A 24,766-nucleotide genomic window follows, 5' to 3' on the forward strand; every position below is an offset into this window, starting at 1 on the left:
CGAGTGCCCGATAAAGTGCACTCGGCAAAGAGGTCTTTGCCGACAAATTTTTTACCGAGCGTCCTTTGCCGAGTGTAGCACTCGGCAAAGCCTTTGCCGAGTGTATATCGTCCTTTGCCGAGTGCCTGAGGCACTCGGCAAAGAAGCTGTCTCCGGTAGTGAGCGTTGTTGAGGCACTGAAATGACAGACAGATGCATGAACAGGGAGTGGCCACGTGGGCAGGAGGCAGAGGAGAATTAGGTTCGTGTGAGCTGACACGTGTGACGGCCAACAAGGCGCAAATAACCAGGAACTACCTACCTGTTCCCTTCCCTTCCCTGGTGTCCCACGGCACGATTTTTGGTATAGCCCAAAGCTTGATACGCTATGAAATATTTTAAGTGGGATCAGTAAGTATGGTACGAATATGAGAGTGCTGTGTTTGGTACTTTGGTACGGTGGACGTGTCGATATGCCACGATGGTTTAGGTTGTGCTCGTGTTAGCATGACACGATGGTTTAGGTGGTGCTCATATTCAGCGTGGTAAAAAAGGTACGACATAATATATTTGACTATTTTTTTTACTTATTCTCTAATCTCTTTAATACAAAGTGTGAGACGGTAAGATCATATTTATTTGGAGAGATACAGTAAATGATAAATATGTAAGCATGAGAGACAATGTGAGATGGTAAAAAATAAATATATAAATATTATCAAGTAATATAAAGCATGAGAGATGTATGAGTACAAGAGATACAAATGTGAGATAATAAAAGATAAATATATAAATATTATCAGATAATATAGAGCAGAGTCGTACTGAATCAGCACGACACGACGAGAATACGATATGCTGAAAACCATATTTAAACCTTTCTAAGTTAACTCATACCGATACTATACGATACTATAGTTCCATCATGTCTAATAAGCATGACAGTAAATGGCACTGGACACGACGGGCAGCCCAATTCGCAGCTCTAGGCGCACGCACGCGCGCAATCTAAGTACTGTAGTTGGTCATCTCACTTTGATTTGATCCGGGACGACACGACACAACATGTCAGGGGTTTGGAGGCTGCCCGGGCCCACGTGGACGCAGCCGTGTGGGACCCACATGGATTGTGTGGTCGCCAACCGGGCTTGCCAATTGCCAAGTGATGATCTAGTTAGCTAGCTGATTAACGAAACTTCATACTCGTAGAGAAAATAAAAGCGCGGGCGTCCTACTTGTGCATGCATGCATGGTTTGACTCGCACCATTTTTTGGACTTGATCTGCATTGCACGGGCATGTGGGCATGGGAGTACTTAGTACTGTACTAGCTACTATTACCCACAACGCATGGCAATTTGACTTTTCAAGTGATTAATTCAAATAATGTTGATGATCTATATATATACTCTGTTATGGATCAAATTTTCACACACACATGCACGCGCGCATATATATATATATGTATGTATATATATATGTATGTATATATATATATATATATGTATATATATATATATATGCATGCAATGTTCGTGTAGATGGTTGTCTGACGACTAGACACTAGTTGAAGGCTCAAACGTCCAGTTCAGAGATAGATGCAACTCTAGACGTTTAGACCGTCTAGATGGTCAACTTTAGTAAAAGACATCCTAGTCGGTGGAGCTAGACTGTTCCTAGACGTGACTAGGTGGCTACGCGAACGACTAGTCTGCTGTCTTGGCAATATAGACCCTTGGTGTGTGGCAGGTCCGTATGGGAGGAAATTTTGGCCCCGCCAAACTATTTCCTACACAAATACCGAAATCATTCCCCGTCTGGCATCTGCCATCTTTGTCTCATATGCAGTGTCACCAGTTGCATGCCTACACCATCGCCTGCACTTGAGCTATCGTCCCTCTGCTCTGCAATTGTAAGACCCCGAACCCAGGATTTCCTCTACCTCCTGTATCAGTCCCTGGATTAAGTAGCTGATACGTACAGTATAACAATAGTAGTATCACAGTCAAACTTCATATATAAGTATTATGGTTCAGAGTACAAAGATTTACAAACCATACTATATATTACAAACCTGACTGAGAGGCCAACAAAACACAACGGAAAGCAAAAGCCCAAACCATAAGCAGCTTATGGTGTAGGCACGACTTCTAAGACTATTCTTCATCCTTGCCTTCACCTATGGTGAAATCAACATCGGCTTCCTTATCTGAATGACAGCAAGAATGAGTATGAAAGTTACTCAACATGCCCTATACTACTTCAAAGGTTTGATAGATGCATAAAGGGGTGATTCAAAGATTAGGCTTTACGGTATAGTTTTAAGCGTAATAGTTTATGCAGGTATTCAATTGTATCATCTATGATTGACTTTAAAACAGTTTAAATAGTTCAAATCCAGGTAACAAGCTATATATGGGGGGTTTTTGGTCCTAGGAGGGGTTACACCTCACTCCGCAGTACCTTTCATCACATCTGATGTACCTCTAGTACTACACAAATCCTGACGGATTTAACCAGCAACCCCATGATACGGACATCTAGTTCACACACTCACTCATCAAGACACACGCACCAGAGTCTAGTAAAAAAGGTTCCGCTTCGCTTGTCCATGACCGTGGATACGGCTATTCGAATAGATTTACACTCTATAGAGGTTGTACAATTTTACCCATACGATATGCTCAGCCTTCAACTGTTGTAAGCAGAGGAGCGAATCATACCAAGACTCTCCAAACACCTTTCCTGTCGGATTTTTCTACGAGATTTACCCACAAGCACCAGAGTCCATGTACTGAAGGCCAGTTCCCCTTTTAAGCCTAGGTCAGTACTAGCAACCTCCAAATAGAGGAACATATGGTCACTTGACTGCTCGCTGCTCCCAGCCTCATAGTATGATGCTCAACTCAGTTCGGTGAAGGAGAAGTCAAGTCCGGCCCATTCAAGACATATGGTTGCACGGGAGTTGCTATGATATGGCTCTGAAATGACTCGGTCCCCAGCAATGAATACCACAAAGGTAACTCAATCCACCAAGAGCATTCTCGTCTAGAGTACTACTCCACCTGCCCCTGCCAAAACAGTTTTCACCTATTTTTACACATCTCCCACCATATCCCACATGACATCAAGGATTTCACAACCATCACGGAATTCATAACTATCATGGATCCATGGTATATGAGTTATCATTGATAACAATAAATCTTATCTCTGAGTAGAGGTGTTTTAAAAGTGATGTCTCCGAGGAGACATATTCAATCCTAAACATGCTAGATATCAAGACGTTGTCTGTCATTAATATAGATAACAACAGGTAATCTTAGGGTGATATATTTTTTAGATGATAACATTTATGGCACGGAGAGTGTTTAATAGGATTAACTACTATAAGTAGTTCGTAAAAGTGCAATACATAGCACATACGATATAAGTCCACTTTTAAGTTGATCATGTAGATTATTTGAAAACATAGGTTCAATATGATCAAGGAGATAGGACTTGACTTCTTCGAAGTTCTCTTCAAATTCTTGGTTGTAGTCAGGATCCTCCTCGCTCCCGACACTTCCCGCGTAGCACTCGAAAACTCTGATTTCTCTGCAATTGCGACTACGATCAATAATAGCTATACAAGAGAAGAATCAAATAACACCAAATGGAAATCCAAATGAGCCCCAATAGATATCACAATGTGATAAATGAGTAGATCTTGATTTTAGAAGAATTTCGATGAAAGAATTATTGAAATCGGTGCCAAAATGGAGAAGTTATGGCTCTCGAAAGATTTAATCAAAAATTAAAATAAAAAATTATGAAATAGCACTATTCATAGGTGGGACCCACTGAATAGTAACCTGAGCCCACATGAACAGTAATGCGGTGGGACCCGTATGAATAGTAACTGGTTAGGCCGAATTGGCCTCAGATTGGGCTAGATTTGGGCCTGTATGGGTCGAACTGGGCTTGGACTGCACAGTATTGAGCTATACAATACTGGCCCACTCAGGTTGGGCTGGCTGGTTATATGCGTGGAAGCTGGGTCGGCCCACGGGGCGCGGCCACTGGGCGGCTGGGCCAACCAGGCTGGCCAGCCAGCCACTAGGCCGAGCCTTGGCCCACTCGTCCAGGCTGAGCTATGGCCCTTTGGTTGGGCCGCGTGAGCACGCAAGCGCGCGGGGGCACGATCGGTGGAGGGGAGGGAGAAATGGCATGCGGCAAGGAATCCACGACGACGCACACGGGGGAGTTCACCGGAGACGCGCCCCGCCGGAGTTCTTCAACGGGAAGCTCACGTCGGCGACCTAGGCACTACAAGAAACAAGTCTAGGGGCACATTAACAGTGACCGACGATGAGAACAGCACCAGACGGCAGCCGAAGGAGAGGGCAGTGGTGCTAGTAAAATGGCAGCACCTCCCCTGCACCGGGAGGTGCCAACCTGCAAAGAAACATGGCCTAAGGTCCCTAGGCAACACGGCACGAAGGCTGGTTATACACATGGAGCTCCAGCACGCCGACGATGAGCAAAAGCACGGTGGCGGAAGGCAACACATAGTGGCGCATGGCAAAATGGGCAAGAAAGGACTCAGGGCGGCAACATGCTATCTACGCGAACGCACGAGGGGACTAGGAGGCTCACCGAGCGCAAGAAGGCGAGGGGCGGGACGGCGGCTGGTGATCCGTCGAAGAGGCGGTGGCGGCGCTATTCAGCTATTGACGCGGGCGGGCTACCGTTGGGCTTCCAGCAAAGGGACGATGACACAGGACAACGACAAGGTCCTAAGGTTCCTCGGCATCACGTGGTGGTAGGTCAGCGACGACGGAGTTGCGATGGAGAGAATGGTGCGATGGCATGAGCTGTGGCGGAGATTTGGGGAAACAGAGAGAGAGAGAGAGAGAGAGAGAGAGAGAGAGAGAGAGAGAGAGAGAGAGAGAGAGAGAGAGACTAAACGGCTCTATTTATAGAGGGAGAGGGAGCATGACAAGACGGTGCAGCGCATGAAGTCATGCGATCGACGGTGGCAACACGGTGGTGAGGTGGCTGAGTGGCTCCCACCATATTTCCCACAGCATGGGTGCTCTGCGCCATCCACGCACGATCGTGGACACAGGAGTCGCTCGATGGTAGGATATGAGCGCGCGAGCATGGGGCAGAGAGAGAGCAAGAGAAGAGAGAGCGGAGATCGTGGAGTCCGGTCGGGCGTGCGGGATATTTTTCGGAGAGGGGAAAACGGTAGCTGGTGACGAGCACGTCGTGCTGGAGGGAGGAGAAAGGGGGGAGGCGCGGGCGCGACGCAGATGGGCGATGCATGGACACGCGGACGACCAAGCGGCGGGCGAGCGCGCGTGGGAGCGGGCCAGTATGGGAGCTGGGCCGAGCGCACGCGGGAGAAAATGGCTAGCTGGCCCGCACCAGGGAGAAGAGAGAGGAGAAGAAGAGAGGCCCAGCCCGGCTAGTGCTTGGGCTAAAACAGAGAAGGAGAGAAGAATCCGGCCCGAGGAAGAAAAGAAAAAGGAAAAGAAAATTGGTTTTGGAATTAAATTTAAATAAGAGATTTGAATTTGAATTTGACTTTGGATTAGGATTATTTCAAATAAATATATTTGAATTATGATTTGTCTTGAGCTTCCTAAGATGATTTGAATCAAGGGATTTGAATTAGAATTAGATTTGAGCTGAATAGAATCTAAGAGTAGATTTAAATTTGAGAGATATTCAAATTCAAATCTCCACACAAAGAACCATAAAAATCTCAAACTGAAGCATATGAACCAATTTAAAGCAGGGATTAATTTAAAAATTATCTTGGTGCTATTTGGAATACTTAGCCCAAATAATATATTTTAATACATACATAAGTATATATACAATTCAAATATATATTTCTTGGTTTTATATTGGTTCAAATGATTAGAATTTTTTTAATTTGGAGTGAATTTTGAAATTAATTTATATGCTAAAACTCATAATGTAACATCAACTCCCTGCTTGCCCGCTCCTCCAATGTGGACATGTACTTGCTCTACTCCCCAATATGTGCTCCTCCTCTAGATCTCTTTTCTACTCACGTGGTACGGCTTGTGTGTTTTTCTCTATTGCCTGTATTGCTACTACTTATATGTGCTATACTTTATTTGTGTACTCTGTTGCATGCTACTGCTAGCTTGCTACAAGGTACCGGAGTTATTTACATTTTCACTACTATAATATAAAATTATCTAGACCATTTAGTCACCATCTAGACAGCCTAAACGCTAGTCACGTGGTGATAGCCTATCTACATCTAAGTGTCTAGGTGAATACTGTGCGCACACGATTCATCTGTATATATATGCACGGAAGAATTAATAAAGCCCAGCTGTCAGTGTTGACAATTACTAGAGATCGATGGATTCATCCCAAATTTTCAACATTGAATATCTACCATCTGTCCACTTCAATTCCTTAGCAATCTATGCATCTTCGAATGGTCTGTCCACCTATGCTAGCTTCACTTGGTGTGCGCATGTTGTTTGTATGTTATAGTGCCCGGCCGCATGCATGCATGTAAGAACAATTCGTCGTTATAAAAGCATAAATCATGTGCCTTGACCCGTTATCCATGCATCCTTTTTGGTCAAGATGCTTTTATATGGCTGTCACATTTCAACTTTTTGACCGATCGAGTACAACAGCACGAAATTAAGTCACAGTTGCACAAAGCAATGTTGTAAACTTTTTAGCTACATGATATTTATTTTATTGTCAAATTAATTAGTTATTAGTTTGCTCTCCGTCATACGTAGTGATTCTCATACCAGGTAGTACATCCTGCCTCTAGTACTGCAAACTACTCCTACGCTTCGCAGAAATTACCTACTTTATGCCACTCAATCTCTACTACTCCGCTTGCATGTGTTATACTCACAGAAATCCTAGTCCCGCGTTTCACCTCTGGCTCGCGAGCCCGCCTACGCAGCACGCTGCTCACCATGCACGTCGACTGCCTCTCGCAGCTCCTGGCTGACAACCGCACGTAGACCAATGACTAGTATATACACAGTAGTTGATTAGGCGTTGTACATCAAACATATAATAAAGGCCAAGTGCTGCATTTTCAGTTCTTCCAAGATCTGCAAGACGTGGCCACTTCAAATTTTGCCGACAAGAATATGTATACGCCTATAGGGTGTGGGTCCAGCTATCAGTTTCTTGAAAATTTAGTGTTCTATCAGGACAAAAAAGTTGTAAATGATAAGTGGCTTATGTACGCATATGTGATAGCTAGTTTGCTCCCTCCATATTTTTTTGGTAGTATTAAGGAGGACGTATAGTAGCTGTGTACTTCCACACTAAGGCCTTTTGAGAAGGTTAGTTGTGCAATTGGAATGATCCTGTGGTCCACATGCATACCAGTTTGGTTGTGAGCAGTGGCCAGAAATACCACAAGCAAAAAGGAATATTGGTTAGAACATTTGACATGTACACATCACAATACTGTTTTTTGATAAAGAAAGTTTTTATTAACTCTCATTATTATATTAAAATGATACAATCTCATGAGAGTTCAATTCCAACTTTTACATAACTAAGATGCACACAACCTAAAAAACAAAGAAAAAGGAGGAGGATGGTGAAAAAAAAAATCACACGAATTTCTGGTAAACAGTGGAAACTGAAAATTGGAAATGAGTAAAATTAAGATGGTGGATTAAAAATCCGAGACCTAGACCCCCATCCATACCGGGTAAAGAGCTTCTTAACCAGCTGCTCCAAATGTACACATACCTTTGTAACCATCTCTCGAGATTCCGTCTATGTCAAAGAAAAGATCAGTGATTATTTGTTAAAAAAAAATATGTGCAATTTCAGAATTTTGAGTTCTAGATAGAGGGACACCTGGAATGGCATTTGGCTTTCGAAGATTTGAACTGCAAGGAAGAAGAGAAATCTGAACAGAGTGCAATTTTCACTTGGTCTACTGCATACAGCCATATATATTTATTTATTTTTTATGAAAAGCAGCAGAACTGTTTATTCATTCAATAGTAGGAATAAAAACCAAACACCACAACATGCTGCTAAAACAAACTAACAACCTACATATGATGGAGTCTGACATAAGTTATCGTTGTCAAGCTCATCACAATAGCAACACAGCTGCTCCAACTTCTCACGACGGACCTCAATATCATTGCACCCACGCACAGCTACCACCACAGCTACCACCAAAATAGCCTCGAGAATGTACTACGTGCCATCATTGCCAAGCTTCATCGCACCCTAATTGCGAAGCATCTCCGACTCCACACCAACACGATCAACCCAAGCTTGTCAACCGCCAGCCATGAAGCATGAAGCACAACTCCAAGAAAGTAGAAGCCTCATCATCACCCCAAGCCTGAACCTCATCGCCACCAATCTCAACATTAGTCCTAGCCAGCGTAGGGCAGGGAGCTCCAAGGCAATGCCTCAACGGAGGACATAGCGTCAAGGGCACCGCCATTCACTACTACAGAAATGATTTAGTGGGATGTCTCTATACAGACGGATATTCAGAGCCGTCTATGAAAAGGGTATCACAGACGGTTCCAAACTAGAATCGCTTGAAAAAATGATGATGAGTAATTCCCATGAAGTAGGACTCTTTAGTACAGATGGTTCTCATTTAGGAATCGTTTGTACTAGTAATACAGACGGTTCTCATTTAGGAACCGTCTGAACTGACATGCAGTGTCCCGCTTGAACCCACACGGTTGGAACCATCTGAACTAAACTGGAGCGTCCTGCTTGCACCCACACGTAACGTTCACCGTCCCAGAACCTTCTCTAACCCACGCCTCTGCCTCCTTTCTCCTTTCCCTCCTCTGTCTCACCTCCTATGCATCCCTTCTCCTCTCCCTCCTTCGACAGAACCCTAGAAAGCCGAAGCCTCAGCAAGAATGCGAGATCGCACATAAACCGTCCACGGATCCACCCCTTGTTCACGCGGCCGGCCTGCGTACCCCCCTTCCCACCCGTCCTTCCCGCTGCAAAACATATCTGCCTTGTCGTCGTCGCCGGCGAAGATGATGTCAGGTGGTGGGTACTCTACCCTCGATGACCCCAAGGCCTCCAGATTTGTCCCAGAAGCACGCACCCTTCCTTGTCACGTGGCACCGCCTCACTCACTGGCCCCTCCTCATAGGCGGTGATGGGGTCAGCCCACCGACCATCAGGTTCACCGACTCTAAACTCTAGACGTTCCCATCGTCTAAGGCTAGGGGCAAGATCTCCGATGCCTACCACCCACCCACCGACACCGATGGTCAGATCTCACAGTCTCCCCTGTGTTCCGTTGCGTTTCTCTTCGGATCTGACTTGGCTATTTTGGGTTTTGCGCAAACACCTTCTCATCCAAACCCGGGGGAGGAGGCGGCAGTGGCGGTGCCAGAGGCAGCAACGCAAGGTCTGATGACGCCGGGCAGGGCGGCTGGTTCCAGATGTTCTCTGTGGCGGCGTACAAGCCCTACTTCGATGTTGACACCGTCGATATTGTCGAGAGGATCTGGGAGACCGTCTTTCCCTTCCGCGGCACATTCACTTCTTGTTCTTTTCTTAGAGAACATAGTTTAGCTTCATATTGTTGCATTGCAAAGAACTTTACAATTTGGTAGCGAATGCGATAGATCATTGAGAGGTTAGAATGCTTTAGGTTTTTTGTTGTTAGTGATTTTGTATGGAGTTTCCTTCGGTGTGGAATGTGGGTGTGTTTGGTTTGGCTTTGCTGTTGAAGCAGTTAGTCATGCAATCTTACGAAAGTGGTTTCTGGTTTCACTCAACTAATTGTTCCAAATGCTTTGTACTCTAGTGCAGGAGGGTGTGTTACTCTAGGTAGAACTGATCATTAGAGTAATGCTCTACCCTAGAGCAAAAGTATTTGTCTAATGAATTGGGTCATAATTTTATTTTTTTGGTATTTTTTGTCTTAGTACAGACGGTTCTAAATTGGAACTGTCTATACTAATCATTTATACATATGGCTCTAAAAATTAGAACTATCTACACAAATGATTAGTGCAGACGGTTCCAATTTAGTATCATCTGTACTAATTATTTGTACATACTCTTTTCCACAGACGGTTCAAAAAAGCGTCCCGCACGGGGTTACCGAACCGTCTGTACAAATGATTTCTCTAGTAGTGATTCCCCGATCTCAAAAGAGATCAGGGTTTTCACCCAGAGGATCCTCTCGGGCTGGGGGAGATAGGGATCTCATAGTGACACATTCATGAAGGATAACGACACCCAAGAGCATCGTCATCGCTCACATCGGTAGATCCAAGTTAGGCTTTCACTTGAAACCCTCCACACCACCCAACATCATGCACCCACGCTGAACACCAACCGACCTCCATTGGCATGCGCTGCGGCAATGACTGAGCCACAGGTCGCCAAGCCCCATGGCCGCCTCCACTGCACTCCATTGCGTCGTCTAGCCACCATGCAGCTACCTCCACTGCACCCTCGGGCCACCGCGCACAGCTGTCGTCAACTGGCACGTGCGGTCGGTCGTCATCCTCGTGTGTCCACTGTCACTCGCGCAGCCACACCATCGCACTGGACCAGATGTAGGGATCGGTGACATCATAAGGGGAGGGGGGTGAATTAGGATACTTAGAAACTAATGGCTTCAAAGACTTCACAAGATAAACATATTTCAATTTCTATCTAAATGTACTCTATGTTTATCTAGTGTGTCTACTCTACTATTCAAGAGGATTGCAACACACTCTAGCAAGGTAAAATTGCAAGTATGTAGATACAAAAACATAAATAAGGTAGAGAGGCAAACTCGGCATAAGGGATTTTTATCCCGTGGTATTGGTAGTACACAAGCCACCTCTAGTCCATGTTGGAACTCCACAATGGATAAGCTCCTAGTCACCAAGTTTCTTCAGTCACGGCTCTTGAGCTACCAAATCACTATGACAATACCTCAAGCATGATGAGTCACCAAACCACCAAGGCAAGGTCTCACCACTAACATCTCTTCCGGTCACTTATACGTCATCTTCACTTTGGAGCTTTAGTCACAAAGACAAAGGCCTCTGCGTCCCCGCACAATCTTCTTGTCGCCGCTCCACACCAAGTCAGAGGGTCAACAAGTTACCGGCGAGTCAACAAGACTCTAAGACACCAATGTACCTCTCGATACATGATTTTTGGATCACTTCTTGATCCACTCTCTAGGTTGCATCACCTAGCAATACTTCTCTCTAGGCCTATAAGCACTAACCACTCTCTAATTATGTGTTTAATTTTCTTAGGTGAATACTTTAAGCACTTTGGTGGCTTGGATGTATTCTCAAGTGTGTATGAGCTTCCTTTGGACTCCAGCAGCTTCAAATGACTAAGTGGAGGGGTATTTATAGTCTCAACCCCGCGGACTAGCTGTTGCCCCAATGTCTCAACTTTACTGTGAACACCAGATGATCTGGTGACAATAGTAGTACAAGCATCGGATCATCCGGTGAATACACCTTCAACAACTAGCCATTGAAACCCCACTCAAATACATTATGAACACCAGATTGTCCAGTGTATCCTTTACTATCATCACCGGACTATCCGGTGTGTTGTCTTGCGCCAAGCCGAGCCACTTCTTTTCTGTGCAATTAGTCCGGTGTGTAGACCCTCTGATCACCGGACCTTTCAGTGTGTTGATCTTCATTTTCTATTGAGGCTTTGGCATCTTGCTGGAAAACACTTTGGTGTGTTAACTTCTTCATCACTGTACCATCCGGTGAGTCAAAATCTTGCATTCCCTTATTTGCACAGTTTCTATTAAATGTTCCGGTGTAGGCTTCCGGTGTGTAGTACTCTGATCACCGGACCATCCAGTGAGGTCTTCATTTTCCTCTTCTGAGTGAAAATATTCTGGTGTATATAGCCTTCTGAGCATCGGACCATCTGATGAATATAACACACCCGGGAGGAATACTCCGGTTTGTACAAAGTCCTGAGCACCGGACCATCTGGTGAGTACAATCTGATTTCAACAAAATTTTCCATCTTTTTGGAAAGTGCTCTAGTGTGTATAACTCCGGTAACACTGGATCTTCTGGTGTAGTTATTTTTCCTGGGACTGGTCCAATTCAGCTCAAACTTTGTCCCGATTTTGGTGACTTCTTTATGTATTGCATTAATGAGAACTACTAATATATATTATTGATAAATATATTAGTCCATTGACAATGTTGTCATTAATCATCAAAATTACAATCATGACCTGATAGGATCATTTTCTCTACACCAGCCACCGAGCGTGGATGCCAACACCATGTCGCCCCCTCGAATGAACAGATCCGGCCACCCAGCTGGTAGATCTGTCCATCCCACGTGCAGACAGTGGCCACCCGCTAGAGCTGCTCAGCCTGCCGCCTTCTCCACCACAGCCAAGCAAAAACGCAAGGGGCGCCACCAACTCTCAGATCCGGGAGACCCCCGCACTCCTTCCCCTCTTGACGCCCTTGCGCCCACCGTGGGCCAACGCCTTGATGAGCTCGACACCCATCGCTGGACGGCTTCAAGCTCATGCCGCCACCACTGAGGTCGAACGTCGCGATTTGGCCCTGCTGCCACCGTCCTTGCAGCCGCGTGGGCTTTCGACGGCTTGCTCAGGCGGCGGCGATGTGGGAAAGAGGGAGAGGGGTGGCGGCACAGGGATGGAGGGGCCGCCCGAGCCGCTCTAGGGAGCGACGTAGGGGCATATTGATTGATCAAATTTGCATGGACCTTCCCCAAAACTTGTCTTGAATCTCCTGACCAAACTAATCAGCCAATCTTTATGGATATATGGCGATATGCTGAACATTACTAAACCTGAGAGACCACAAACAGAAGTGGAAGTACGGAGAAAGCTTAACATTGTGCTATATATGCAGAAATCACTAACTACAGCTTCACCTTGTACAAATTATCATGCTTAGAACATAAATCAGAGGATATATCAGGGGAGACACTTGTGTGCAAGACGATTCCTCCCTCTTATATATGACTTCATCATCATCAGCCGCCCAATGTGGGAATAAATTGATAATTTTCCGTTGAAAAGATTGACTATTTGATTATGATGTCACTCATATCAATGAAATGTGAAACCATCTGAGTTATGATTATGGGCGAGAGTAACAAATAAGCGAAGTTACTTCTTGACGGTGCCAATGTGCATGGTTACAATAACCAAAACGGTTATGGTGGGCATGCACGCACATGTCCATACCTGTAGAAGTTTCAGCTACCAGGTTTCAGTCAGGATGAACCAATCATGTGCAGACTATAATATGATCTATATGCTTGAATAGTATATACATATAGTAATAGATCTCGTTCGACGTCGTCGTCGTCACCACGAGCACCACTATCACTGTCAAGAGCCTATTAAACTGCGAGCATCTGTCATGATTTCCATTAGCATTGCTGCGTGAAGCGGACTAGTTGATTATGCTTCCCTTCAACTACCTGGTTTTTATAATTGCCTCTCTTGTTTAACCAAACTATATAATATGATTTGGTGCGATTGCTAACTTGGAATTGTGAATTGTTAAATATTTCACCCCGGATTCTGATGAAAGAGGCAAACTAGTATGCTGCCAATTATTTGTGTGGCAGTCGTGTATACTTGCAGACATGTTCAGAAGAAGTTACTCGATATTGTCATGTGTTTACTCAACATCTTTTTATAAAGATGTGTTTTGTCGTGTATACTTGCAGATATGTTCAGAAGAGAGAGAGTAACTCTAATATGATCGTACTCGTATTATATATATTTTTGTGTGGATATTCATTAAATATTTACTTGTTTCTCAATGATATGATGTTAGTAGTTGTGACAAGAAGAAACTTTGTTTTCACTTCGGTAGCTTCAGCAAGTAATCTTGGTAATGGATGAATTTGCAAGCATGTCACAGTAGAATTCAGATATACAAGTACCTAGCTAGAGATCTAGCCACTAGGACATCAGAAGACGCCAATGGTTGCCTTGCTGTTATATATTATTATCATTGAGACGGCAACATATACTTTTTTCAACTTTTACATGACAAATCTGAATGCTACTGGTCAATTCATGCATGGCTATAGAAGTATATGTTAACGTAGAATCTATAGCATAATGTACTAATATACAGAAAATTTCTTATAGATGATGACACATCCTACAAAATAGTATATCAGTTCCTAGATTCGTATAACTTATGTTTCTACTAATCAGATGAAGGATTGCAGAATCAAGATTCAGAACATTTAGGATAAACATTTCATTAGATCTCTCTTGCAAAAAAAATTCCTTTATGTTCCTTCTGCGTTTGCGCAAGAGCTTGGTGGTCTCAACTGAAGAGCAACTCGTTCCCATAAGAAAATCTGATATCGACATCTTGTACTGCCTTAGGTTTATTGATGTGTATCACAGGAAGCAACAACATTGCAAATGTGACAGAACAACTTTTCAATTATGTTATATTGTACACTATTGACAGTGGCGGATGCAGGGGCAAAATGTAGGGGGACTCTCCTCTTCTTCCTCCTCCTCCACCTCCACCTCCACCTCTTTCTTTCAATGGCGTTCCAACCAGTAGGGGGCTTGAGCCTCCACAACCCCCTTTGGATCCACCCCTGACCACTGATAATATCTTTGGATGTTATCTTTTTCTCCATGATTGGGAATTAGGTTTCTGGTTTGTAATCATAACCAAAAGCACACATAAACATAAACAAAGAAAAGTCTCTGCTGGATCTGGTAATGAGTTTTGAGGATAACATATTTCCATTGAGGACTACTGGGTCACACACGAAGCTTGAACAAATCAGAAACGGCGATTTATGACACATTTATTTTCTTCAGTTGCAACAATTAGGCAATCCATGGTCGCATCTTGCAAGCCTGATCAAGCAATTAACTACTGCCAGATGTGATGAGTTTTAGAAGCAAAAAAGGATCCAAATTCTAAACGGTTAAGTCAACCAATGGAAACATGGAACAGGATTCCTTGGATATGTAAACTGTTGTACAGCCTTGGGGGATCATTAACATAATAAGGTTCTTAACCTAGTCTAATGCAACTTTAATATATATGCATATATATATAGAAATAGACTTCTCACGTCTTGCTTACGAATTGCAAGTTAAGCTGGACCAACAGGGAGAGATTAAACAATTGCAACATGAGTATATTATATTGCAGACTTGTAGTAGTTAGTAAACAGAATCTGATAAAGAAATGGGACCAAATCTTTTACAAGATCCAATTATTCATCACATGTCACCGTTAGGCAAACTGTACGTAGTTGTTGCAATTTGGTGTGGCTTCTGTCAAAGTTTCTACGTAGATCTTAATCAACACTTCACGTGTATCGCTCGGCACGCATTTTACATGTTAAACAATCCATATTAGAGCATACTTATCATCTCTTAATGACAATTTGGGCATGGATCTAAGTCGGATCAATTAATTATTTTGGTTAAACAATTGTATGCATCCAACTGGAGCGTATACTGTTCTAATGCAGACGTGTAGAAAGCCATCAGTAGGATATGATATTATGAGCGAGTCAACAAAGACTGTTTGAGACTGAATTCGCTACTCCTGTCCTTGATCTGTTCTTCGTGTTGACATCATTGGTTACATAGGATGAACATTTTGCTCGTCCAATGGGAAACAGATCAGATTTTTCCAGATAATAAACAGATCAGATATCATGTCCATCAGTAAAATCATATATGTTATTATGGCGGGTTAATTACATGCTTCTTTTTCCCTTTATTTGAAAGACGATATCGGGGTCACACGTAACTCAGATCAATATGCATTATTTGATTTGGATAAATTAGATATGGATCTTGATGAATAGATAGTTATATAAATTAGAGCAAGTTTGACTGAAGGGCAGATGCAGTTCATTTCCTCTTCAGATATTCAACTTGGAATCATGGAGAACTTTTTCGGCGAAAAATCAGCGGTAAACCTGGTTTACAGCGGACACTGGTAGGAAAAATGTACCGTGTTTACCGGTATTTGTTTGAATTTTATCCCGTATATCTGATAAACCCTGTTTACCGGTGACCTTCGATAAATTTTATTTATCGGTAATATTTTCTTGCCTGCGATGCACAGTACATGTTCATGCAATTTGTCGCATAATCTAAACTAGGTAGTTAGGAGAAGCCGGGCTCTGTTGCATTGTGCATGTATAAGTTGACTTCACCTTACTGAAACCGGGGGCGGTGTGATGATGTTTGCCGCATCTGGTCATAGCTTGGTTCATGTTCATGCAGAGCTAAGGAGACGGTGTAAATTATCAGTAAAAGCTAAAATGGTACAGATTTTGCGTACGAGGTTTGGATTTCTCATTGCTATTGACATCATCACGTCGCAATGTTAATTGGAGTAGTTCATGGAGCGAGATGGACACGATATACCCATGTACTTCATTCATTAACTCCGGTAAATACATGTAAGCTTGAATTAATGGGTGACGCAATTTCAGTTCAGAGCAACCCTTTTTTTTTCTGTGCATGCCAAGTCAACTTGACGCTTCTGCGTGTAGATGAACCAAAACTGTGCTGCTGATTTGTCTCAGAGCATGTCTGTACAATTGGCAACAGCAGTTGTTTAGAAATAGCACGGAAGGAATCCAGTCTGGAGTAAGAAACTGTTTGAATCCTGAACCTCTGTGTCCGTGTCTACCGGAAAACAAGCACAAGCTATCTCATTATGTTATCCAGTACAAACAAGTAGCAACAGTATGAAACTGAAATAGTCTCACACAGCTTCTGAGATACCAAAAGAATATATAACTTGGTGTACTTTATATGCTCCGTTATGAGTTTGTTATGGTCATAAGATCATTAGGGGATAAATATTCGTCGGAGGATAGTCGAGCGGTGTCGATTACTAGAGAAGGGATTAGATTATAGATTGAAGAGATTTAGAATATTAATGTGTTGGATTCAAATTGGTCGAACCTGACTAGGGTAGTGCAAGAGAGAGATAAATCAGAGGATTAAGGGAGAAACTTAAAATATTGAGAGAAACTTAAATTAATTTTTCTCTTGCTTGATTGCAAGGATAGGGCAGCTGTCCCTATATACGGAGAGAAAAAATTACAATCCTAATTTAATTTTAACTCCAAACTTATCTCTTATCAAATTTATCTCTAAGTAGTTCTAATTCAATCCAACCTCTAACTTATCTCGAAACAAACTTATTTATCCTAACCTCCTTTGATCTTGTGCTACAGTATCACTGTTACTGATTATGTGCATGAACGGTATTCGTGCACATAACAAATGCGATAGACCGATCTAAATAGCGACCCTAATGGGATGGACATGACATTTCACCCCTCCTTTTGAGCAGCTCGTCCTCAAGCTATAACTGGCGGTCATGGTTACAGTCCCTAAAATCCTAACGTTGACGAATGGTTGTAGCGTCGGCATCCCATCACATGAGAGAACTAAGTTATCCAAAGTATCTTGCCCGTACTGCTGCTTGCGGTCACCCATCTATCTGTTGTGACAGATTGTTGTAGCGGTGAGATCTACGGGGCACAATCGCGCTAAGGATGGCCTCAGTGGTGTCACCCATGGGGTTAGTGACGACGAAACCAATAGCAGCACAAATGAAGATGAGAGTGTAGCTAAAGCCATAGGTTGGGATTAGTTGTCTTTGATACCAGATATTATAGTCCTATGATCATTAGGGGGATAAACATTTATAGAGGATAGCCAGACGGCATCAGCCATTAGAGGAGGGACCCGGATCCTCTGCACTAATGATAGATTAATGCAGAGGATCACTGTTTGCACAGTAAAATGAGTCTGGTGCTGCAGTACTCTGCAGTAGGTAATTGCTATTAACTTTAGCAACAGTAATCTGGTTTACTATGCAATCGTGTTTGGTACTGTAGCAATATTGTATTGCTGGACCTGACGCGTCCATCGCGAAACCAACGACTCAGATCGGGGCTAATGTATTTACTATAGCTACAGTAGCCTCTCTACAGTTGCTAGTGACAACTGCAGATGATCTCGATTGTTAGAGGAGGAATTAGACTATAGATCGAGGAGACTTAGAATATTAGAGATGAGGCTTAGATTAATTCTTTTCTTGCTTAATTATAAGGATATGCTGGCTACCTTTTTATATATAGAGAGAAAATTACAATCCTAGTTCAATTTTAACTCATAACTTATCTCTAAATAGTTCTAATTCAATCTGTGCTACAGTGTCATGGGTGCTGTTCACATGTGTGAACAGTAACCATTGCGCATAACATCTGTGCTTTAATGAAATGGATCATCTGCTATTTTCCTTGTCTGCTTTATTGTCTTGCGTGCTTCAATGAAACAATGCTGTGTGACTTGTAACCACAGGATCCGGATGCTACTGTTGTTTGCTAAACTCATTTGAGCAAGCTCTCCATGGGGTTATACATATAATCCCCAAAGTCAACTTCCTTCTTTGCCATCTTTGCATCACCAAATTTGTCATTTAGGATAAAGAAATCTCGGCAGGAATGCCTTATTCTTAATTACCAGCGATGAAGTTCTTCCTTCCTTCTTAGAATTCCACATAATTGGGAGGTTCTAAAGTACCTGGATAACATTTTATTATGAAAATGGATTTCCTTATATCATTGTGAGTACCTCAGCACAAGCACGTGTACACGATACTTACAGATGAGAAAGCCATTATTCACAAGCAAGTCATGATACTAAGAGAATTATTGAACTAACAAGTACAGTAATTAGTTTTAGAAAGAAAAAGAAATATATCAAACTGTACTGTATCCAATAAACGATGTTGCTTCAGCCAGATTTTGATCCTTGAGATCATGCAATCCTACATGGATACATTAGATATTTTTGGCCAATTTAGCACGCAGGAACATCACTTGTTTAGGGAGCAGCCCAAGTCAAAGACATAGCTGAGAAGCATGGAATGACAGTGATGCGCACTCCTCCGGTCCTCCCTAAACCCTAGATTGTGACTGGCCATCCCTGAACAGAGGGCTGGTAAGAAGAAGCTAAGGTAACTGATTGCCCATGAAGGAGAGAAGAAGAGGCTACCTAGCTTGTCGCATGATCCAACACATGTATGATGTTAATTTGGAGCGGACTAGCCAAGACAAGCATAGTTGGGACATCGATCGGTAGCTAGCTGATGATTGGATTTGTGTAGCTTGGCAAGGGAAGTTTGAGCTGAGCTTTCTATCTATGGGATGGGACACATGGTGGAGAGTGGTGAGCCAGGAGTGACAATTATCTATCAATCTATCTATGTCACTAATAGCTTGGATATTTTGTAAACCATTGATCGCCTTCTAGCACTGCAGTTTTGTGCGGCAGGCATGGTGGCGACTGTTGGGCGTTCAGGCACCACAAACGGACCTGACACTCATGAACTGGTGGACGGAGCTCCGAGGGAAGGTGGACAGCGGATTCAGGAAAGGCCTTGATTCCCTAATACTTCTCATATGTTGAAGGATATGATTGTTGCGAAACACTGTCGTCTTCAAGAACCACCGTGTCTCCATCGACTCCCTGAAGGCTCTAACCCGAGACGACATCAAGCAATAGTGCGATGCTGGGGCGAGAAATCTCACCATTCTGATGGATCGGTTGCAGGCCGTCGACTTTGTTACCTAATTTGCGCCTTTGCCTTTCGTTTGGTTGTTCCTTTCATTCTGTAAATTCCACTAATCATGTTCCTGATCCTAGACCTCACTAAGGTCGTTGTGTATGGTACTTTATTTCTTCCATCTTAATTCAAAGATACATAGCTCCCCTGCGTATTCCAAAAAAAAAAAACAGGTCATTGCGCTAACTATAAAACATCGAATTAGCCTCTTTATCTTTCTTCATGCCTTGTCAATATGTAGGAATGAATTAGTCGAAATAAGGCCAAATTGTACTATGATGTATAAGATATGAATAAGAGGATGGATATGTAAGTTGTCTATAGAAAATTGGGTAGCTTGCACACCGATGGATACGTTCTCCATTGAATTTCATCACACCATATATAATTCATCCATATCGCGGAATGGCCTAAATGGGCAGGGCGAGCGAGAGCCATTGCATCTTGACCGTTGTGGCAGTGTCCAGTCTAGGAGCAAAGCACCAACCAAAGCGAGGAGGGAGCGTGTTTTTGTCGTGGGCCTGGGCTCACTCGCTAATTAAATTGGTCTGGCCCAATGAGTCACAGAAATAGGACAAAAAAGAGCAAATTTTTCTGGCAAGTTACAGCTTGAAAAAATGCTACAACTTGCAAAAAAAAAGTTCAGCATTTTCTGCTTAATTCGACAGCCGTTCCAATCACATCACAAATTTCGACAACAGTTTTTCTGCTGCTTATCGCCTTGGGTGGTACAACAAATCGCACACATCATCTCAAAACAAAACTACCGACGACGCGTCCGACAAGAGGAAGGTCTTGGCCACCGACGCGGCGTGCTCCAAGCAGCATCTCACCACCTGCATGCAGTTCATCATCAGTAACGGATGGATGCCTTTAGCTCATCACCGTTTTGAGAGGAGGTTTGGTTCCAAAAAGCAAGGTTTGGTTTCAGAAAAGAAGTCTTGAAACAAGGTTGGGAAAAGAGAAGTAACAATCACAATGTCAACCACGTGCAAGGACTACTATGTTCATCTCTTCCGGCCATTGCTGCTTCTTTACCTTTGGCAGTTACCAGAGTTCTTTGTAGATCTCTTTCTGGTTATAATACAGAATTGAGCTATTGAGGATAAACTAGGTTGCCTTATTCATTTCAGTTAGATCTAGGTCATATATAAGAAAACAATGGAATCAACAAACAAAGTGGTTGCATAGGAAACAAGATGAAGACCGATCGTAAGATACAAGTATTGATGGATAAAGTTGCAGGATCAACTAACTGGTATTCAAGCAAAAGGATAGGAAAGCTACAGGGCAACAAACCTTAGTGGGGTCAATGATACCGGCAGCCATCAAGTCCTCGTACTGGCCGGTAGCAGCATTATAACCATGCCTGAAGTTGTCGTTAGAAAGAACCTGGTGCAACAACATTTTTCCATGTTATTCAGATCCACGCTATGAAATACAGTATATCAAATGACAAGACGAGATGTACCTTCTCAGTAACAACGCTGCCATTAACACCAGCGTTTTTAGCAATCAATTTAAGTGGGTAGCTCAAGGCAATCGATCCTCACTATTTCGTTTTCATATTCTTGCTCTGCTGCCTGAAAATTAGAGTGATGAAAAAATTTCAGACTGTGTCCTGGGTCCCCTATCGAGGCTGTCTCTGTCGAGCCCTCACCCGTCGCCGTCCAGGCCATAGCCATCAAGCCCGTCGTCATCCTTGCCATCGAGCCCGTCGTCGTCCACGGCGTCGCCATTGAGCCCGTGGCCGTATAGTTCATCGCCATCCAGGTCGTCTTCGTCAAGGTCGTCACCGGATCACCATCCATCTACGCCGTCGCGCCGTCACCGGGCGCTCCAACCTCGCCGTCCCGTCAAGCCGGTTCGGGAGATCACCCTACCTGCAGTTCAATGCTACCTTGCAGTTCTCATACTCGACTGACATTTTTTCACTGTCAGTTACAAAGTAAGGAGAGATGTAACCACGATCAAATTGCATTCCCTCCACAACATAGAGATTGTTTTCAGAACTCCTTCCCTCTTCGAGGGTAACCACACCCTAACGCCCAACCTTGCTCATAGCCTCTGCTATCATGTTACCAATTTCATAGTTGTTGCCAGCACTGACCGCAGCAACATCTGCAAGCTCGCTACCTTCAACCTGAAGCAGGAAATGCTTTCGTAAATGGAACTGATAACACACAATGCATGCACCAATCATCTGACTCGACTGAAGCGATGTTAAATGTTTGTAAGACTAAGGGCCAGAATGCCGGAGATAGAAAATTTTGCAAGCATAATAACCAAACGATCAGTTTTACCTCCTTTGACATCTTCCGTAGTTCTTCAACCAGTGCTTTCGCTGTTTTCTCGATACCACGGGTAATCTGTACAGGATTAGCACCAGCTGCCACAACCTGGACAAGAGCAAATGAGTATTTAGCTTACAAAACCATGATTGATCTACAGGTACCAATAAGTTTCAACTAGTGTCGTACCTTGACACCCTCAGCAATCAGCCCCTGAGCAAGGACCACAGAAGTAGTTGTACCGTCTCCAGCTAGATCAATTGTTTTAGCTGCACCTTGCCTAACCAACTTGCCACCAATGTTTTCAACAGGATCCTCCAGCTCAACCTGCAGTACAACTATTACTTAAAAACTACACCCGGATTTTAAAACTAAACACGACTTCCACGACAGTCCAGAACCTTCAAGAACATACTTCTTCAGTAAGAATATTACATCATATCTACAACACTTTTTATGATGAAAACAGAAGGCGCACCATAAGTATACTACATACAACAGCTAATAATGTTCATCCTGACATATATATTAGAAAAAAACATGTCAAACAATGATACTTAGGTGTGTAATTTGCTAGCACGATGTTTTACTTTGCAGAATGAAGCAAACTTTTCAATGAAAGTATAGGTGATAATGTACCATGCAAATTCTAAGGAAGTGCAATGCTGATCACTGAAGGTTCATTGACATGATAACATAGCAATGTACCTCTTTTGCAACTGTAACACCATCATTGACAATCTTAGGAGAGCCATACTTGCTCTCCAAAACAACATTCCTTCCCTTCGGCCCCAGTGTAACTCCAACTAGGTCTGCGAGCTTACTGACTCCAGTCTGAAATATAGAAACAACTACTTAGCGTCTGTCAAGGCTCACCAACATGTCACCAAGATAAAATAGAATGTCCAAGAACTGTGAAGCTCACCTGGAGCTTCTTGATAGCTGAACCGTCCTTGTTGAAGTACAGCTCCTTCGCTGCTTTTACTCTGAAGTTGGACCTCCTCTGAAGGCGCGCATTTCGTGGCCGGTTGGTAGTGGAGATAGATGACACCAAAGATAATGAAGATGTCTTACCAGTTGGAGCTGCCATGGACCAGCGGTAGAAGTGGCACCAACTGTTGAAGCCATGATTACCTAAGCAACAGATATCACATTAGTGTGACAAAACAATTGAAATATATACACAATCCAAACATCTTGCAAGCAGAGACTATCATAAGCATATCTTAATTTGGATAAGAGATGACCACATGCCACTGAGGCACTAACTCAAGTAAGCTTTTAATATATTTTTTGTGTGAACACAAAGGAGGATGAACTAATAGAATTTCTAAAATGATTGATTTTGCATCTCTTGATGGAATAATAAAAAAATTATATTTGCCAATGTATCGAGGTATCAATGTAAAAGTGTAGAAAAAATTTACGGTGGTCTCAGTTGAATTTGAGCCATCTATTTTTTAGATCAGATGATCTAGATTTGTTAGAATACTACCTGTTATTTAGAGGTAGTATGAGTAGTATAAGAGTATCTTTGAGAAAAAAGAAATAGCATGATAGTTATATCGTGCAAATTCATAGGTTTAATGTTTAGATTAGCCTGAATGCTGATTATTTAGTTGAATAATTATTTGGGGGATTATGTATAAAAAAATTACAGTACCCTTCAATAGTATGATGGGTAAATATTAATACTACTGTCATAATTACAGAAATATCCAATCACGTGGACAGTCGGATTAAATTTACACTATCTCCTACCTATAAGTAGTATGGACCATCGTAAAAGAGCTCAAAGTGTAATCAAAACCAAATCGTCCGGTAGATTACTCAGTCGCAAACAGAAATAACACACACGACCACGAACCTTCAAATATAGATGTTATTCACCCATCCCAACGATATTGGCAAACTTCAAGCAACCTAACGGTCACCAACGTGCATAACATTCCTGACATTTTCACTACAAATTGCGCCGACAGACAGCAAGCACCCAACCTCTCGGAATTCACTGGCAAACAAATCAAAGAGGTGAACCCCAAAACCCCCATAAACAGTCAATTCATTTACAGTTACAGCGCATCATTAGGCCTAATGCAACAGAAGCACGGGTATGCCTACACAGTTTTTCTACACTAATGTACGAAATATAGTACAATAAATAGAGTTTCAATCCAAAACCTTGGGAGATTCATTAGCACTAATAGCCCGCAGCATTTGGCTGAATTAACTCTTATCAAGCAATTAGTAACAATAGACCATCCCAAAACCATCAAACTATTCGGCAATGCGACTGAACTGGAGAACCGACAGGCGAATTGCCACGAAACACGGCATAACCAGTCCATCTAATCCTCGAAACCACAACTCGAATCGCTAGCTACAACTCACCAACGACGTGAGGAGAGAAGAAGGGGACAACGGGAGAGGAGAAGCTGCTAGTCATTCACCTGGTAGATTGGAGTCGGGAGGAAGGCGGAGCGTAGAGGATAAGGCTGTGGTGGCCTCGTGGATTCAAAGCATAGCGTCAACCATTGTGGAAGTGTCAAGAAGCAAATGGTCTGTTTGTCAGAGCTCCCGAGTGAAATCTAGACTGATTTCGAATCAGATAATAAGAGTTGGAAAAATCAATTTCCTTTGATTCATTTTTTCATAATAGAAAATTATTTTCAATCATAAAATCATTTTTCTATAATCATTTCTCCAAAATATTTTAAGCAACGGAAAGGTTAAAAAAAGCACAGTAAATTTACCTTAAAAATTATTTTCAATCACAGAATCACTTTTCTATAATTATTTCTCCAAAAAAATTGAAGCGGGAAAAGGAAAAAAGAGA

At 42.8% G+C, this 24,766-nt stretch overlaps 1 protein-coding gene across 1 annotated transcript; it reads right to left on the reverse strand.

Moving 5' to 3' along the window:
- Positions 1–20,942: 20,942 nt before the first annotated feature.
- Positions 20,943–24,502, reverse strand: LOC133926105 (chaperonin 60 subunit beta 1, chloroplastic-like). Its single transcript, XM_062371869.1, has 8 exons — positions 24,381–24,502; positions 22,856–23,064; positions 22,639–22,764; positions 22,120–22,257; positions 21,943–22,038; positions 21,300–21,782; positions 21,111–21,222; positions 20,943–21,031 (listed from the first exon to the last, which is right to left on the reverse strand). Exons 2-6 carry the CDS (start codon positions 23,018–23,020, stop codon positions 21,681–21,683), a joined length of 627 nt encoding a protein of 208 aa, XP_062227853.1. The 5' UTR covers positions 23,021–23,064; positions 24,381–24,502; the 3' UTR covers positions 20,943–21,031; positions 21,111–21,222; positions 21,300–21,680.
- Between the last annotated feature and the right edge of the window lie 264 nt (positions 24,503–24,766).

The sequence above is a fragment of the Phragmites australis genome, chromosome 8 (assembly GCF_958298935.1).
Source record: "Phragmites australis chromosome 8, lpPhrAust1.1, whole genome shotgun sequence".
NCBI classification, from domain to species: domain Eukaryota; kingdom Viridiplantae; phylum Streptophyta; class Magnoliopsida; order Poales; family Poaceae; genus Phragmites; species Phragmites australis.

What these genes read in the sequence shown, in the direction of transcription:
- LOC133926105 (XM_062371869.1), bottom strand. Translation starts at nt 23,020, where the DNA reads ATGGCAGCTCCAACTGGTAAGACATCTTCATTATCTTTGGTGTCATCT. An exon ending in GTGTTACAGTTGCAAAAGAG is followed by an intron (nt 22,258 to 22,638) that starts GTACATTGCTAT and finishes GTTGTACTGCAG; the next exon opens with GTTGAGCTGGAGGATCCTGT. An exon ending in TACGGAAGATGTCAAAGGAG is followed by an intron (nt 21,783 to 21,942) that starts GTAAAACTGATC and finishes TTCCTGCTTCAG; the next exon opens with GTTGAAGGTAGCGAGCTTGC.